This window comes from Entelurus aequoreus, linkage group LG03 (genome assembly GCF_033978785.1).
Source record: "Entelurus aequoreus isolate RoL-2023_Sb linkage group LG03, RoL_Eaeq_v1.1, whole genome shotgun sequence".
Taxonomy (NCBI): Eukaryota; Metazoa; Chordata; class Actinopteri; order Syngnathiformes; family Syngnathidae; genus Entelurus; species Entelurus aequoreus.
The window spans coordinates 63,879,384-63,896,190 of record NC_084733.1 but is presented as its reverse complement, the minus strand read 5'-3'; the positions used below and the strand labels follow the sequence as shown (position 1 = coordinate 63,896,190).

The window sequence follows — 16,807 nt, the reverse complement described above, 5'->3', positions numbered from 1 at the left end:
TCCATGTCAGAAAACCAACAATTTTAGCTGAACTGCACCAATTTTGTCAAGAGGAGTGGTCAAAAATTCAACCAGAAGCTTGTGGATGGCTACCAAAAGCATCTTACTGCAGTGAAACTTGCCAAGGGACATGTAAGCAAATATTAACCTTGCTGTATGTATACTTGTGACCCAGCAGATTTGGTCACATTTTCAGTAGACCCATAATAAATTCATAAAAGAACCAAACTTCATGAATGTTTTTTGTGACCAACAAGTATGTGCTCCAATCACTCTATCACAAAAAAATAAGAGTTGTAGAAATTATTGGAAACTCAAGACAGCCATGACATTATGTTCTTTACAAGTGTATGTAAACTTTTGATTGCGACTGTATATGTATATATATATATTTATATATATACAGTATATATATATATATATATATATTTATGTAAATATATAAATATATATACACATACGGCATATGGCTGTAAACATCAGTAAAACACTTACAGTATATCTAGAAAAACTGGTCATTTTCTGCTGTACAAACCAGGCCAAAACCAACTCTGTCATCTGTTGCTCTCTCTCTCACTTGCGCCTACAGACGCACTCATTAGACTCAGCCACTGTTGCGTTTATGGCCACACAAAAACTGTGTGTGTGTGTGTGTGTGTGTGTGTGTGTGTGTGTGTGTGTGTGTGTGTGTGTGTGTGTGTGTGTGTGTGTGTGTGTGTGTGTGTATATATATATATATATATATATATATATATATATATATACAGTACACTCATTAGACTCAGCCACTGTTGCGTTTATGGCCACACAAAAACTGTGTGTGTGTGTGTGTGTGTGTGTGTGTGTGTGTGTGTGTGTGTGTGTGTGTGTGTGTATATATATATATATATATATATATATATATATATATATATATATATATATATATATATATATATATATATACAGTATATATATGTATATATATATATATTTATTTATTTAAAGACAAAACTTTGTTATATAATTATCAGTTGAAAAAATTCTGCACATTTTTACTGTTGTTTTTTTTAGATCGATAAGTTATTTGAAAATACAAAAGCAAAACCTTTAACATTTTTGCAGACACATAAGGTATATTTGCATAAAGCATCTGATCGGTATCACCGACACCAGCATGAATTTTACTTGGTATCGGATCGGCAAGAAAACCTGTGGTATAGCACATCGCTAAAGAGCAGCCATGATGGCTAAACTGGTGACTGAAATTTAGCCAGCCAGGCAACCAAACAAACATGGCGACACTGGCACCACCTACAGGATCTGGTGGTGCAGCTCGCCGCCAGCAGCGGCTGCTGGTCCGCAGCGGCACCAGAGACGGCGGTGCCCTCCCACGGCAGACAGGAAGCAAGCGTGCTATTCCACACGCATTGGATACCGGGCCACGCCTGGCTGCAAGAGGCGGGGCTGGAGAAGGCAACGCAGCGGGGAGACGTGTACACGAGGACGTCGTCGAGGAGCAGACTGTTGAAGCCGCCGAACACGTACATCACGCTGGAAGAGAACACAAGATGCAAGGGAAGAACACAACTTTAGAACATTGCAGTTGTAGAAGCACACACTAAAAAAATAAAGTACACTTATGAGAATAATGATGCAACACTACCAGATTGAACAAAACAATTGTATTTGAACAAAATTCAACATGTACCTTGTATAGTAGTATGAATTATCTACAGTAAATTATGTAAGCATCCTTTGCCAACCTTACATCATGAATAAATAACATTTACACTTTTATAATGAGATAAGGAAACAAAATCTTCTTTATGCTCCTATTTTCTTTCCAAAATACTGCTTTCTTAAGAAAATAAACTACCGGTAACTTCAAAAAACTTTATTCTCATAAAATATTTGTCAACAGTAATATCATTTTTTTGTGTGTACACACACACACACACACACACACACGTTTGTACGTATATATAGAAGGTCTTATCTTTGTCCATGTGATGTCAGATGAAACAAAAATTGAGCTGTTTGTCCACAATACCCAGCAATATCTTTGGAGGAGAAAAGGTGAGGCCTTTAATCCCAGGAACACCATCCTACCGTCAAGCATGGTGGTGGCAGTATTATGCTCTGGGCCTGTTTTGCTGCCAATGCAACTGGTGCTTCACAAAGAGTAAATGGGACAATGAAAAAGGAGGATTACTTCCAAATTCTTCAGGACAATCTAAAATCATCAGCCTGGAGGTTGGGTCTTGGGCGCAGTTGGGTGTTCCAACAGGACAATGACCCCAAACACATGTCAAAAGTGGTAAAGGAATGGCTAAATCAGGCTACAATTAAGGTTTTAGAATGGCCTTCCCAAAATCCTGACATAACTGCACCAATTTTGTCAAGAGGAGTGGTCAAAAATTCAACCAGAAGCTTGTGGATGGCTACCAAAAGCGCCTTATTGCAGTGAAACTTGCCAAGGGACATGTAAGCAAATATTAACATTGCTGTATGTATACTTTTGACCCAGCAGATTTGGTCACATTTTCAGTAGACCCATAATAAATTCATAAAAGAACCAAACTTCATGAATGTTTTTTGTGACCAACAAGTATGTGCTCCAATCACTCTATCACAAAAAAATAAGAGTTGTAGAAATTATTGGAAACTCAAGACAGCCATGACATTATGTTCTTTACAAGTGTATGTAAACTTTTGATTGCGACTGTATATGTATATATATATTTATATATATACAGTATATATACAGTATATATATATACATATATATTTATGTAAATATATAAATATATATACATATACATATATGGCTGTAAACATCAGTAAAACACTTACAGTATATCTAGAAAAACTGGTCATTTTCTGCTGTACAAACCAGGCCAAAACCAACTCTGTCATCTGTTGCTCTCTCTCTCACTTGCGCCTACAGACGCACTCATTAGACTCAGCCACTGTTGCGTTTATGGCCACACAAAAAGTCAGACAACTCCAGCACCACACAAAATGTAAATGCCATGTCTCCACATGACTCCTCAATCAGATGTGTGCTTATTCTACTGTCATTTATTAAGAATGTTAATGTATGGATATTAATCATGAAATGCTGTTACTAAAATACAGAAATGCTAATAAAAATATATTTTACAGACAGGAAGTTACAAGAATGTACACTTTATCCCATGGTTACATCATAAGAGGATATTAATGTGATCTCTGAAAGGGGTACAAACTATTTCCAAAGCAGGACCCCCACCCAGATATACAATACTAATACATAGCTCATGAAAGACTATCATTTTTTGTCATTTTTATTGTAAGTGGGCCAAATCACTGATATTACAAAGTAATCTCATTAAAAAGACTGCTGTCATTTGATTATAATAATGAGGCATTTCACTTGTTATTAAGTCAGGTTTGGTACAGGTGTGACGGTGGTATGCTTACATTTGCTCCACAGAACGCTCGGGAAGTTTTTGCGTTTGCTCACACACATGAACAATTAAGAGGGAACATGTCTCAAACTAACCGCCATTCTCATTACTCGGACCAGAATCCGAATAGACGACGTACGGCTAACTCTGTTCACTTTCGACTTTCAACATCTGTCGCCTTGCCCTTGCTCTCCCACGCTGCCCAATAAGTGCCATCTGGCTTCTGAGGAAGAAAGTTCCGGGATCGACATTGTGGGGCACGGCGCCAGACATCCTTTGCAGTCGCTTGAGGACGTGAGGCAAGGACGCGGAACGACTTTCGGAAGGAGCGTCGAGCTAAGGTCAAGAAGATGTGCGATCTACGGCGTGGCACGGGGAGACAGGGCTGGTTAACAAGAGGGTTTGAATCCCGCTTCCGCTATCCCGGTCGCTGCTGGCGTGTCTTTGGGCAGGACACGTCGTCCGTGTTGCGTTGTTGATTGCCCACTGACCAAATCCGACACGGGTGCTACATATTATCATTGAGATAATACACAAATATAACGTTGGGGAGACTAAGTTGCCCGGCTGGCCTGGGAACGCCTCGGGAAATCTGGGCTTCCTTGCTTAGGCTGCTGTCCCCGCAACCTGACCTCGGATAAGCGGCGGAAGATGGATGGACACAAATATAACCAGGCATGTGATTTGCACTTAATGAAAAAGACTGAAAATAAAAATAAGGTGGTGGGATAAAGGGGGAACCCTCCTCCCCCAATGCTCATGGTTTTTCAGCAATTGAACATGCAAAAATTTGCACAAAAAAAATCACCATTTAAAGATGTTTTAGTGTTTAAAGAATTCAAAAATTATCAACAAAGTTGACATAAATACATAGCCCATTCATCCAATTGAATCACTGTGTCTGTTTCAGTCATAGTTATTTAGTCACTACAGTAATTACAACTTGTGTTCACATCCACAGGAACCACATGGGTTAGCCTACTCTATACAGTATTTACAACCTTACTAGTGTTCACTTTACAGCCACAGATGGTCCATTTAGTTATTGACATTATTTACACATTACTTTGGCATTTTTGCTTTAGATGGCTCTGAAATGACATTCCTGGCAAATTTCTGAGCAGCTTGCATTTTCCTTTTTGTTTCTGCTTTAGTGGATTCCGCCTTGGATTTTATAGCCAATTTCTGTCTCTTCGACTCCCTCTCCACTTTAACTGCTCCAAATGCAATGTTTATTCTATTAGCTAACTTCCTTTATCTGAATAGCCATTTGTGATTTATAGCATGAAATAAATATCTTGCAGTCATGTTGTTTGTTTCAGAATGATTCAACAATTCAATGTCAAAATATAAACAGTAGAAATCCATCCATCCATTTTCTACCGGCTATACTGTAGCAAAAGTCATCACATGTCTGCCACAATCATGTGTGTTCTTAAATATGTATTTCACCTCTTCCATGTGGAAAGCAGTTTTTATTTGGGTTTACATGGTAAACAACTCAAATTAATGTTTTATCCAGACGTATACATGTGGGCAAGTAGACGCATTGTGGGTTTCCTGGACGTCGTCGACATCGCTAAAAGAAAAATCTAAGGAAGACAATCCCTCTGCCATCTTCCACTAGTTTTTTTAATATATAAATCGCCCGCTTGAAAATTCCCTCTTCTCTTCTCCGACTCTATCGTCATCATTTGGGATGTCTGTTGAGATTTCCCTTCCTGGTTCCATGACCTGCCCTATCTTTCCTCTGATTGGCCTGTCCCTAATGTTTTGCCCTAATTTTAACCAATTGTGACTCATCATGGTAAACAACTAACCAATCATGGATGTTCTTATACATAAACCAACCTATAGAGTTGTACGGTATACCGGTACTGGTATAGTATTGCGGTACTAACGAATCAAAAACGGTACTATACTGTGGTTTTTTTTTGCGTGATGGCGCGTCGACACGTCATGACATTGCTGGTTTTACGAGCAGACGAGCCTGTTCGGCAGCGCACACACACGGAGTACTTACAAGCAGACACAGTGTGTAGACAGAAAAGGAAGAATGGACGCATTTTGGTCTAAAAACTTAATATAAAGGTGAAGTTATAACACTGAAACACCCTCAGGAAGAGGTGCTTTAAAACATGGCTAGCTAGCTAGCTAGCAACTAACATCCATCTGCAGTCGGCAGTGTTTTAGCTACTTCTAAATCACTAATCCTTGTCTCCATGGCGACAAATAAAGTATGTTTTTTACCACTACCATTATCACTGGAGGACAAGGAATAGCTAAACATGCTTCACTACACACCGTAGGAGGATACAACAGCTCACCGGCGTCACCGCTAACAAAAGATAGCGGTCCTGAATGTAAACAAACGCCATGGGTGGATCTACACCTGACATCCACTGTATTTATACCAAGTACAAGAGCGTATCTAGTCGATATTACTATGATTGCATCGATATTTTTCATCGTCACAAAACCTTTTTTCAAAATTCATATCATGTTTATAAAGTCAGGAAATACGCCCCTGGACACATGAGGACTTTGAATATGACCTACTCAGTGGCCTAGTGGTTAGAGTGTCCGCCCTGAGATCGGTACGTTGTGAGTTCAAACCCCGGCCGAGTCATACCAAAGACTATAAAAATGGGACCCATTACCTCCCTGCTTGGCACTCAGCATCAAGGGGTTGGATTTGGGGGATAAATCACCAAAAATGATTCCCGGGCGCAGACACCGCTGCTGCCCACTGCTCCCCTTACCTCCCAGGGGGTGAACAAGGGGATGGGTCAAATGCAGAGGACAAATTTCACCACACCTAGTGTGCGTGTGTGACAATCATTGGTACTTTTAACTTAATGTATGATCCTGTAACTTTTTGTATCAGATCGATACCTAAATTTGTTGTATCATCCAAAACTAATGTAAAGTATTAAACAACAGAAGAATAATTGATTATTACATTATAACAGAGGGGAGATAGAACATGTTGAAACAGGAAGTAAGCAGATATTAACAGTAAATGAACAAGTAGATTAATAAATTTTTACAGTTTGTCCCTTACAATGTAGACAAAATAATAGGTAGATAAATGACACAATATGTTACTGCATACGTCAGCAGACTAATTAGGAGCCTTTGTTTGTTTACTTACTACTAAAAGACAAGTCACTATTATTATAACACTATATGTTCACTATTTATTTAAGGACAAAATTGCAATAAGAAACATAACCGTACAATTTTCAGAGGCGGCGCTGTATCCTCTAGGCGGAGCCAAAACGAATGTGACAGTAACGCGGGTTGGGCGACTTGAAGGCGGATCCGTATAGGAGTCTTCTGCTGTGTGGGATGTTTAATGTACCGTAAGATTTTTTGCTAAAATAAAGCCAATAATGCCATTATTTTGTGGTGCCGTTTATTTAGAAAAGTATCGAAATGCAATTTGGTACCGTAACCAAAATATTGGTACCAGGACAATGGTACCAACCATCATTGATGTTTCCCGTATATGTTGTCCCCTGCCCGTGGAGTTGCTTCGCTACATAGCTTTGATTTTTAAGTTCATCATTTTTGATGGAAAGCCGTAGTTTTCACCACTTGATTATCAAAAACCGTACTCGTTACGGGAAAACTGTAGTTGTTGGCTGGTATGGCAAAGAGACCGATCAAGATTTTAACACACATCGTAGCTCGGAAAAAACTAAGAAAAACGGAAAACATTTTTCCTATTTTTACAGAAATAAAAAAAAGACGGATTTCCGACTAGAGGGAAAAATCACATGCCTGTATAACACAAAGCTGAGATGAATGAATGTTTTGTTCAGATATTATGGAAAATGTTGACCGATTTTGGATTAATTTGAACATCTTTAATGTACAAAATGGATAAAAGTGAAGTAACCCTAATTGGCCCGCCATGAAGGGAGCGTACTGAAAGTCACATACTTTTACATGTGCATGTTGAGACAGAAAAAGAAAGACAATAGTATGATGACATGTCTTTACATGCCATGTGTGCATCATTTTAAAAAACATGCATGGCCCTCGTCTTCTCACAAATCGCTGCCTAGTGCTCATGTGCCACACGCACACACACACACACACACACACACACAACACACACACAAACACACACACACACACAATTTGGTTGAAAAAGAGTGAAACGTCGTCGACAATGTAACACTTCAAGACATGCTGACCAATCAGAGGCAAGGATTTTAAGGGGCAGAGCTATAGCTTTAATATCACATACAATATACTGTATACTAATATTCAATAATATTCAATGTTGTAATAGTTTTCCAGTAATTTAGCAACATGCGTACATTTATATTTTTGAATATTATAATTTAAAAGTATAAAACTTGAGAATATGTTGCATGTATTTTAACTTTTACTATGAACTTACTTTAAATATGTACGTGTGCGTGTATTATTTGGACATGATTTATTATTACATATTTAGTTGGGGATAATATCTATATTTTTAGAAATGTTTGGTTGCTAATTATTTAAACTGAATATTTACAATTTACAATTAGATAATTTTTTATTAGTGCATATTTAAAAAAAATTTAAAAATAAGAAATTATACGATCATAATTAGTTTGGAATTATATTATGACCTGTAGCAATTTTTTAGCAAACAATTTTGTGAATTCAATTTAATTTGTATCACATTTTATTTTATTTCTATAAGCATTTGTTATGATTTGTGTATTACATTTATATCATTAACATTTCATGTTTTTGTATTATTTCCTTGTGCTACTGTACTTTCATTTTCCTATTTTTCCAACAAAATGAATGCATTTTCTTCTGCTATTCATGGCGTTTTGCGTCTTGCATTGGGGGGGTGACTGATGGTTGCTTACCTGTCGCTGGCCACCGCCGAGTGTCCGAAGCGGTTGACATCGTGGTAAAGTTCCGGTCGGGGCAGCAGCGTCCAGTCGTCACACGCTGAAGGAAAAGAGGAAAAAATATTGTTTTTCTTCATTCTTTGCGACATAATTGATTTATTTGAACAAAATAGTGAAATCATCTCCTGAAAATCTCAACTTTCTCTCTTTCATCCATGAGAAAGAGAAGACTCCATCCAAAGCTACACAGTACCATCTGATGACACAGACCGGTACTGCAAGGTGCAAAGTCACAGCACTTCAAATTGAATGTGGAGCTCTAATTGCCTCCAGCTCTTTAAGGAGGAGCAATTAGGCCTCGAGCCTAACGATCAGACAATTAGCCAGCTTAGGAGGACGACCCTGCCAGGTGGGCCTCCATGACAATGGGTGAGATGAAGGGTGGTGGAGGCGTGACGGAATGTAGCGTGACGATGACGACCCGGCCCCCAATGTAATGACCCGCAGGGGACATGTGACTTCAACTAACACTTCTCAGACACAAAGGCCTCCTTTTTGGCCAATTATTTAGGGGGGAAATTGCAAAAATAATTGAGAGATACTCATTTAACGATCTATTATTGTCTTACCTGTTCCTAATATTTAGGTTCAAAATATTGGATTCAAGATACATGTTTAATAACAGGGTTCTTTCATTTTAAAATGGCTGATATTACCTGGTTCAGTCACACCAAGAGAGATTTAAAAAATTTGCAAAAATTAAGGGATTTGAAAAAACTTTTTTTTTCACATAAATATTACACACTTTAATTACCGGTTAATACCCACGTTTGCTTTTTAAATTCTCAATTCAACAAATTATTCAGTCGGACAGCCATTTAAAAACTTTTTTTTTCAAATATTTGTAAGTATTGGCATAATTAATTTCAAGCACTTTAGGGCATATTTCAGACCTCGGGAGGTCAAATTTAAGCATTTTTGACACAAAATATTAATTTCAAGCACTTTAGTTGAAATTCAACCAAATTTCAAGCATTAGAGAGGTGAAATTGAAGCATTTATGACAAAAAAATAAAATTATTAATACATATTAATGAATACAATGAATGTAGGTTGAAATTCAAGCATGTTTCAGACCTTGGAAAGGAAAATTGAAGCATTTTGACACTAAAAATATATGACTGTTGACAAAAACATAAAAATAATTTTGAGCACTTTAGTTGAAAGTCAAGCATATTTCAAGCCTTAGAGAGGTGAAATTAAAGCATTTTTGACAAAACAAAAATATATGAAAATGAGAAATGTATAAAATTTATTTCAAGCACCTTTATATTTCAGGCCTTGGAGAGATGAAATTTAAGCATTTTTGAAGCAAAAAATATACTAATAAATACTAATGAATACAATTAATTTTAAATACTTTAGTTGCCTTGGAAAGGTAAAATGTAAACATTTTTGACAAAAAATATAACAATATTTATAAATGTTATTCATTTTGAGCCCTTTGGTTGACATTTGGGATATTTCATGCCTTGGAGAGGTCAAATGGAATCATTTTTGACACAAAAATACTAATATTGATAAATATTAATGAATACAATTAATTTAGAGCACTTTAGTTAAAATTCAAGCATATTTCAGGCCTTAGAGAGCTGAAATGAAAGCATTTTTTGACCAAAAAAATCATTAATATTGATAAATATTAATGAAATAATTAATTTTGAGCACTTTCGTTGAAATCCAAACATATTTCCGGCTTTAAAGGTAAAATTTAAGCATTTTTTTTAAAACACAAATATTACAATTGATACATATTAATAAATACAATTAATTTTGAGCACTTTAGTTGAAATTCAAGCATAATTCAGGCCTTAGACAGGTCAAATTTAAGCATTTTTGACAAAAAATATATTAATATTGAAAAATATTAATGAAAACATTTGTATTCAAAGCACATTAGTTGAAATTCAATCATGTTTCAGACCTTAGATGGGTAGAATTGAAGCATGTGTTACACAAAATAAAATGTATATTAAAATGTTTTAATGAATACAATTAATTTTGAGCACTTTAGTTGAATTTCAAACACATTTCAGGACTTAAGAGAGATGAAATTTAAGCATTTTTCACACAAAAAATTGATTAATATTGTTAAATATTAATGAATACAAATAATTTCAAGAACTTATTGGAATTCAAACATATTTAAGACATTGGAGAGGTAAAATTGAAGCATTTTTGACACAAATTATTAATTTCAAGCACTTTAGTTGAAATTCAAGCATATTTCAAGCCTTAGAGAGGTGAAATGAAAGCATTTTTTGACAAAAAAAACAATTAATGAATATTAGTGAATAAAATTAATTTAAATTGGTTGAAATTCACATATTTCAGACCTTGGAAAGGAAAATTGAAGCATTGATACTAAAAATATATGACCGTTGACAAATAACAAAAATAAATTTGAGCACTTTAGTTGAAATTCAAGCATATGTCAGACCTTAGACGGGTGAAATTGAAGCATTTTGTACACAAAATAAAATGTATATTAAAATGTTTTAATTAATACAATTAATTTCAAGAACTTTCGCTGAAACATTTTTTGACACAAAAAATACTAGACACAATTGCAAGCACTCCATACCTTGGAGATGCAAAATAGGAGCGTACCTATTGAAGTAACCACGAGTGTGTGGTCGGACATAAAACGTCGGCCATGTTAAATGTAGTGCGGCGTGCGGTACTGACCGAGGCTGTAGGCCAGGAAGTCCGAGGAGAAGCACTTGGCGCCGTGACTCATGGACGTGTCGTTGTGCGTGTTGCCTCCAAACACCAGCATGGCGCCACTCACCATCACAGCCGTGTGGAGGTAGCGGAAGAAGCCGCTGTCCCTCAGGATGGTCCTGCACCCGCCAAACACTGACTATTATGGTCTGGAAGAAGGCCACCCCCCGCCTCAGCCTTCCCTCACCACTTCCTGGTGTCCACGTCCAGCTTGTAGAGGTCTCCCGCCAGGCCGTACTTGTTTGCGCTGAAGGCCTTGTAGCCTCCGTGGACGTAGATGGCTCTGGTGGACGCGTCCAACACGCTGCTGTGTCCGTAGCCCCCCTGGATCAGCGCCCCCTCCGTGGTTGCCACACTCCACGTGTTCTTGTCTGCACAGACAGCAGAAAGTGTCAAGGGTTACAGGGTCAGACCATGGCCACTGCCAAACCTTTAAAACAAGTTCAAGTGTGAACACATTTAGGGAGCAGGAAGTCAATCCTGTTCTATGGTTATCATCACATATTACTGATTATTGTTTGAACTTTGAGTTGTTTTTTGTAATTGCATTTTCCATTTGCACTTTAATTGTTTTTAGTTAAAAACACATTTATTATTAATTTAGTGGATTTATTTTAGCACAAAATAATTGTATGTAAATCTTTTTTTCATCAGTTATTTATGAGTTCTTTCTTATGCAGTATACTTGGATAGTACTTCTTTTTCTAACCAGCCTGACCTAAGCCTAAGGTTTATGTTTTAAATAAATAATCATCTTTGTGATTAACACATGCTTTCATATCGTTTGACAAGGTTGTAAACTTTAAGTTGGATTATTTTTGTATATATTTTTTTATTGTTCAGTCCAACAAAATAATACACAATAATACAATAATAATACAATTCCAAAACCAAACAACATTCAGAATAGGAATCGACAGAACAATTGAGAGGACTCACAAACATGACATAAAACAATCCAAAAAATGAATAATATCAACAACAGTATCAATATTAATATTAAATAATATTAATATTAATTTTGAGTTTTGATTGACTTTTGTGGTGAGTTTTTCCTATGGAACATTTTGGTGAGACAATAAATCACGTTTCACTCGGAAGGTTCCATGGTTGTTTAGCTAGCAGGCTACTTCCTGTGGACAAGATCAACTAGAACATGGGTTTTAAACTCTGGCCCGCGGGCCAAAATTGTGCCCCTCCCGAAAATCGTCACATCCGCTTTTCATCCAGTCCAACGAGCGCTGGCCCAGTCACATAAAATGTGCGGCTTCTGCACGCACACACAAGTGAATGCAATGCATACTTGATCAACAGCGATACAGGTTACACTGAGGGTGACGTATAAACAACTTTAACACTGTTAGAAATACACGCCACACTGTGAATCCACACCAAATAAGAATGACAAACATATTTCTGGAGAACATCTGCACTGTAACACAACATAAACACAACAGAACAAATATCCAGAACCCTTTGCAGCACTAACTCTTCCGGGACGCTACAAGTTGTGTGTGTGTGTGTGTGTGTGTGTGTGTGTGTGTGTGTGTGTGTGTGTGTGTGTGTGTGTGTGTGTGTGTGTGTGTGTGTGTGTGTGTGTGTGTGTGTGTGTGTGTGTGTGGGGGTTGGGGGGGTTGGTGGTATCGGGGGGTGTATTTTGTAGCGTCCCGGAAGAGTTAGTGCTGCAAAGGGTTTTGGGTATTTGTTCTGTTGTGTTATGATGCAGATGTTCTCCCGAAATGTGTTTGTCATTCTTGTTTGGTGTGGATTCACAGTGTGGCGTATATTTCTAACAGTGTTAAACTTGTTTATGCGGCTACCCTCAGTGTAACCTGTATCGCTGTTGATTAAGTATGTGTTGCATTCACGTGTGCGCGTACAGAAACCGCACATATCTTGTGACTTGGCCGGCACGTTGTTAGAATGGATGAAAAGCGGCTGTGACGACAGCTCGTAACGGACGTTAAAGGCAGTGCCTTTAAGGCACGCCCCCAAGAATGTGGTCCGGGTGGACTACGAGGTATAATGACTGATGAACACCTTTGTTCGATAATGAAGGTTGCCTCAGCTCAAAGCCTGAGCCCCGACATTAATGAACTAGCATCCAAGAAAAGATGGCAGGTATCTGGCTTGGGCACATCAGATTAGATCAGTGTGTTGCAAACTGAGCAGTTTGAAGTCCTGAATGGTTGGTTTATTCATTGTTATTTTATTTTCAAATGTATTAGCCTGTGGAAAAAGTTAATGTTGATATTTACCTCAGAAGGCTGCAAATAGAAAAGAGGCATTCAATTTTTATTTAAATTGCATTTGATATGCCATTGATATTTTTTAATTATTATTATTATTATTTGAAACTCGATTTTGCATGTCACTATAAAGTTATATAAGCCTTGCTTGTTCAATATTCAATGCAAAACTTGTTTGGGTCCCTATTAAAAGGTTAATTTGTTCAACCTTGGCCCGCGGCTTTGTTCAGTTTTAAATTTTGGCTCACTCTGTATTTGAGTTTGACACTCCTAAACTAGAAGATAGACTCTGCAAAGAAAAAGAAAAAAAGAAAAAAAAAGAAGCTTTCGACTAGTTGTACACGGTCTCCATCACTTGTGTTTTATTTTCCTGTATTCAAACACAGTGTTACTGTTCAAAGCAGGTGTAATGTGGCCAAACATATTAACTACTCTGTAAATTCCGCACTATAAGCCGCTACTTATTTCTTATACTTCGAACCCCATGACTTATAAAACGAAGCGGCTAATATATGGATTTCTTTCGCTAATGCCCATAATGTTTTGTGTTCAATAGTTTGCATTAAACCCAAACAGAGGATTAAAATGGTGCGTTTTTGTTTGTGCTATGGCGGCCTCTTTTGGACCAGTTCGCTCACTGCAGGTATTACAGGTTGAAAATGTGCTTCCTTTTTAAATGCCTTACACCGGAATTATAGCCATCCATAGCATTCTGCTAGAAAAGATTCTTTATTTATCACTCCGAGCAATGTTTGTAAGTTTCACAGTATAACTAAAACAATTCTTATTTACGGTACTAAACCGTGATGTCTGTAGGAGTGTTTTCATGCACGTGCTATTGTAATGTCATGAAGCCAGTGTCGTTAGCATTAGCTAATATGCTAACACGTTTAGGAGTTAATTTACAATGGCATTCTTTTTACACTGTTTCAGTTTCACAAATTCCTCAGTAAATTCACCAAAACGTCACCGTGGAGTTATTGAGTCTGTTCAGTTAATCGGGAAGCTGACTTCCGCAGCTAGTGGGTCCATGACCATGACTTCTGTTTTGTTTGAACAGCCGTTTTACTACTGCATTACAGACACAGTTAAGATTTGTAAATGGACATTTACAAAACATTTCTGTGTAAATAATTCATTTCACAACGTATATATCTGCGGTTTATAATCCGGTGCGGCTAATATATTGAAACATATTTTTTTCTTCAGAAATGTAGTGGGTGTGGCTTCTATCCCGATCCGCTTTATAGTCAGGAAAATACGGTGCTTGTTAAATAAAAGTGCTGCCTTGTTTTTAATGAATACTTGGGCCTACTACACTACTGTTTTTTTTAATATTGGTTGATAGGGTGGTACTTGGAGAGCCAAGTGGTTTTCTGAGGTCGGACTGGGTGAAAAAAGTTTGAGAACCACTGCTCCAAAACATTAATTTACAGGTCGATTTACACATGTACAAAAGGTCAATAATCTCAGTTAATATAAGGAAAAATGTTTTTTTAATGTATTGTTTGTGTTTGACAACTTACTGATGTTGTACTCCTGCACCAGGCTCATGTATCCGTAGAGAGGACAGTGTCCAAACAGCACAAGCATCACGGGGGCCTCCCCGTCTTGCTGGGGCGGCACCACGTGAGCTGAGTGTCCCACCACGGCGTACTGCTCCTTGCTGCGGGGGCTCAAAAGAACCCACGTTTGGTTCTGGACGTGAAAAACCCACAGCTGGCTGGACACGTTTCCAGTGGAATCGATTTTGCCTCCGTACATGTAGATCTTACCCTGTGGAAAATGCGGGTTGGCTCGTGTTAAAAAAGCAAAAGAAATCACGCAATACATAAAAAATTGCTCTTTAAAAAAAAACATTAAAAAAAAATAAGAAAAAAGGACAATACCAATAGATGAAAAGGTAAATGTGATATAATCAATCGTGCAAATGTCTTGTTAGACACAATTAGACATTCTTTCACAGGTGGAGTTTTTATTTTGGGGCACTTTATTAAAGGCCTACTGAAACCCACTACCACCGACCACACAGTCTGATAGTTTATACATCAATGATGAAATCTTAACATTGCAACACATGCCAATACGGCCGGGTTAACTTATAAAGTGCAATTTTAAATTTCCCGCTAAACTTCAGGTTGAAAACGTCTATATATGATGACGTATGCGCGTGACGTCACGGAGAGAACGGAAGTATTGGTACCCCATTGAATCCAATACAAAAAAGCTCTGTTTTCATCTCAAAATTCCACAGTATTCTGGACATCTGTGTTGGTGAATCTTTTGCAATTTTTTTAATGAACAATGAAGACTGCAAAGAAGAAAGTTGTAGGTGGGATTGGTGTATTAGCGGCTGGCTGTAGCAACACAACCAGGAGGACTTTGACTTGGATAGCAGACACGCTAGCCGACGCTAGCCGACGCTAGCCGCCGACCGCACGGATGATCGGGTGAAGTCGTTCGTCCTTCCGTCGATCGCTGGAACGCAGGTGAGCATGGGTGTTGATGAGCAGATGAGGGCTGGAGTAGGTGGAGCGCTAATGTTTTTATCATAGCTCTGTGAGGTCCCGTTGCTAAGTTAGCTTCAATGGCGTCGTTAGCAACAGCATTTTTAAGCTTCGCCAAGCTGGGAATTATTAACCGTGTAGTTACATGACCATGGTTTAATAGTATTGTTGATCTTCTGTCTATCCTTCCAGTCAGGGATTTATTTATTTTGTTTCTATCTGCATTTGAGCCCGATACTATCACGTTAGCTCAGTAGCTAAAGAGCTTCGCCGATGTATTGTCGTGGAGATAAAAGTCACTGTGAATGTCCATTTCGCGTTCTCGACTCTCATTTTCAAGAGGATATAGTATCCGAGGTGGTTTAAAATACAAATCCGTGATCCACAATAGAAAAAGGAGAAAGTGTGGAATCCAATGAACCCTTGTACCTAAGTTACGGTCAGAGCGAAAAAAGATACATAATGCACTGCACTCTAGTCCTTCACTCTCACGTTCTTCATCCACAAATCTTTCATCCTCGCTCAAATTAATGGGGTAATCGTCGCTTTCTCGGTCCGAATCTCTCTCGCTGCATTGTAAACAATGGGAAAATGTGAGGAGTCCTTCCTCCGGTGACGTCACGCTACTTCCGGTATAGGCAAGGCTTTTTTTTATCTGCGACCAAAAGTTGCGACCTTTATCGTCGTTGTTCTCTACTAAATCCTTTCAGCAAAAATATGGCAATATCGCGAAATGATCAAGTATGACACACAGAATGGATCTGCTATCCCCGTTTAAATAAAAAAAATTCATTTCAGTAGGCCTTTAAATATCTGTGTCTTAATGTTGTCACTGACAATGAAAGTGATTATTTTTTTAAACTAGGGCCCACGGTCAAAGTAGAAGTATGCGCAGCATTTACTTATTAGACCCAATGCAAACAACCTTCTCTCGTCACGGTGCGAAAAACCCAAAAACAAAAACAAAAAAC

The 16,807-nt window shown here is 37.9% G+C and overlaps 1 protein-coding gene across 2 annotated transcripts in view; it reads right to left on the bottom strand.

Annotated features, from left to right (window-relative positions):
* LOC133646714 (attractin-like) overlaps positions 1-16,807 on the bottom strand; it is a 194,973-nt gene that overhangs the window by 125,998 nt on the left and 52,168 nt on the right. For both annotated transcript variants that reach the window (XM_062042411.1, XM_062042410.1), the window contains exons 8-12: positions 14,856-15,105; positions 11,268-11,451; positions 11,045-11,199; positions 8,312-8,396; positions 1,298-1,533 (exon numbers count right to left, since the gene is read on the bottom strand). In XM_062042411.1, coding sequence (XP_061898395.1) covers positions 1,298-1,533; positions 8,312-8,396; positions 11,045-11,199; positions 11,268-11,451; positions 14,856-15,105 — 910 coding nt within the window. The remainder of the gene's footprint in view (positions 1-1,297; positions 1,534-8,311; positions 8,397-11,044; positions 11,200-11,267; positions 11,452-14,855; positions 15,106-16,807) is intronic.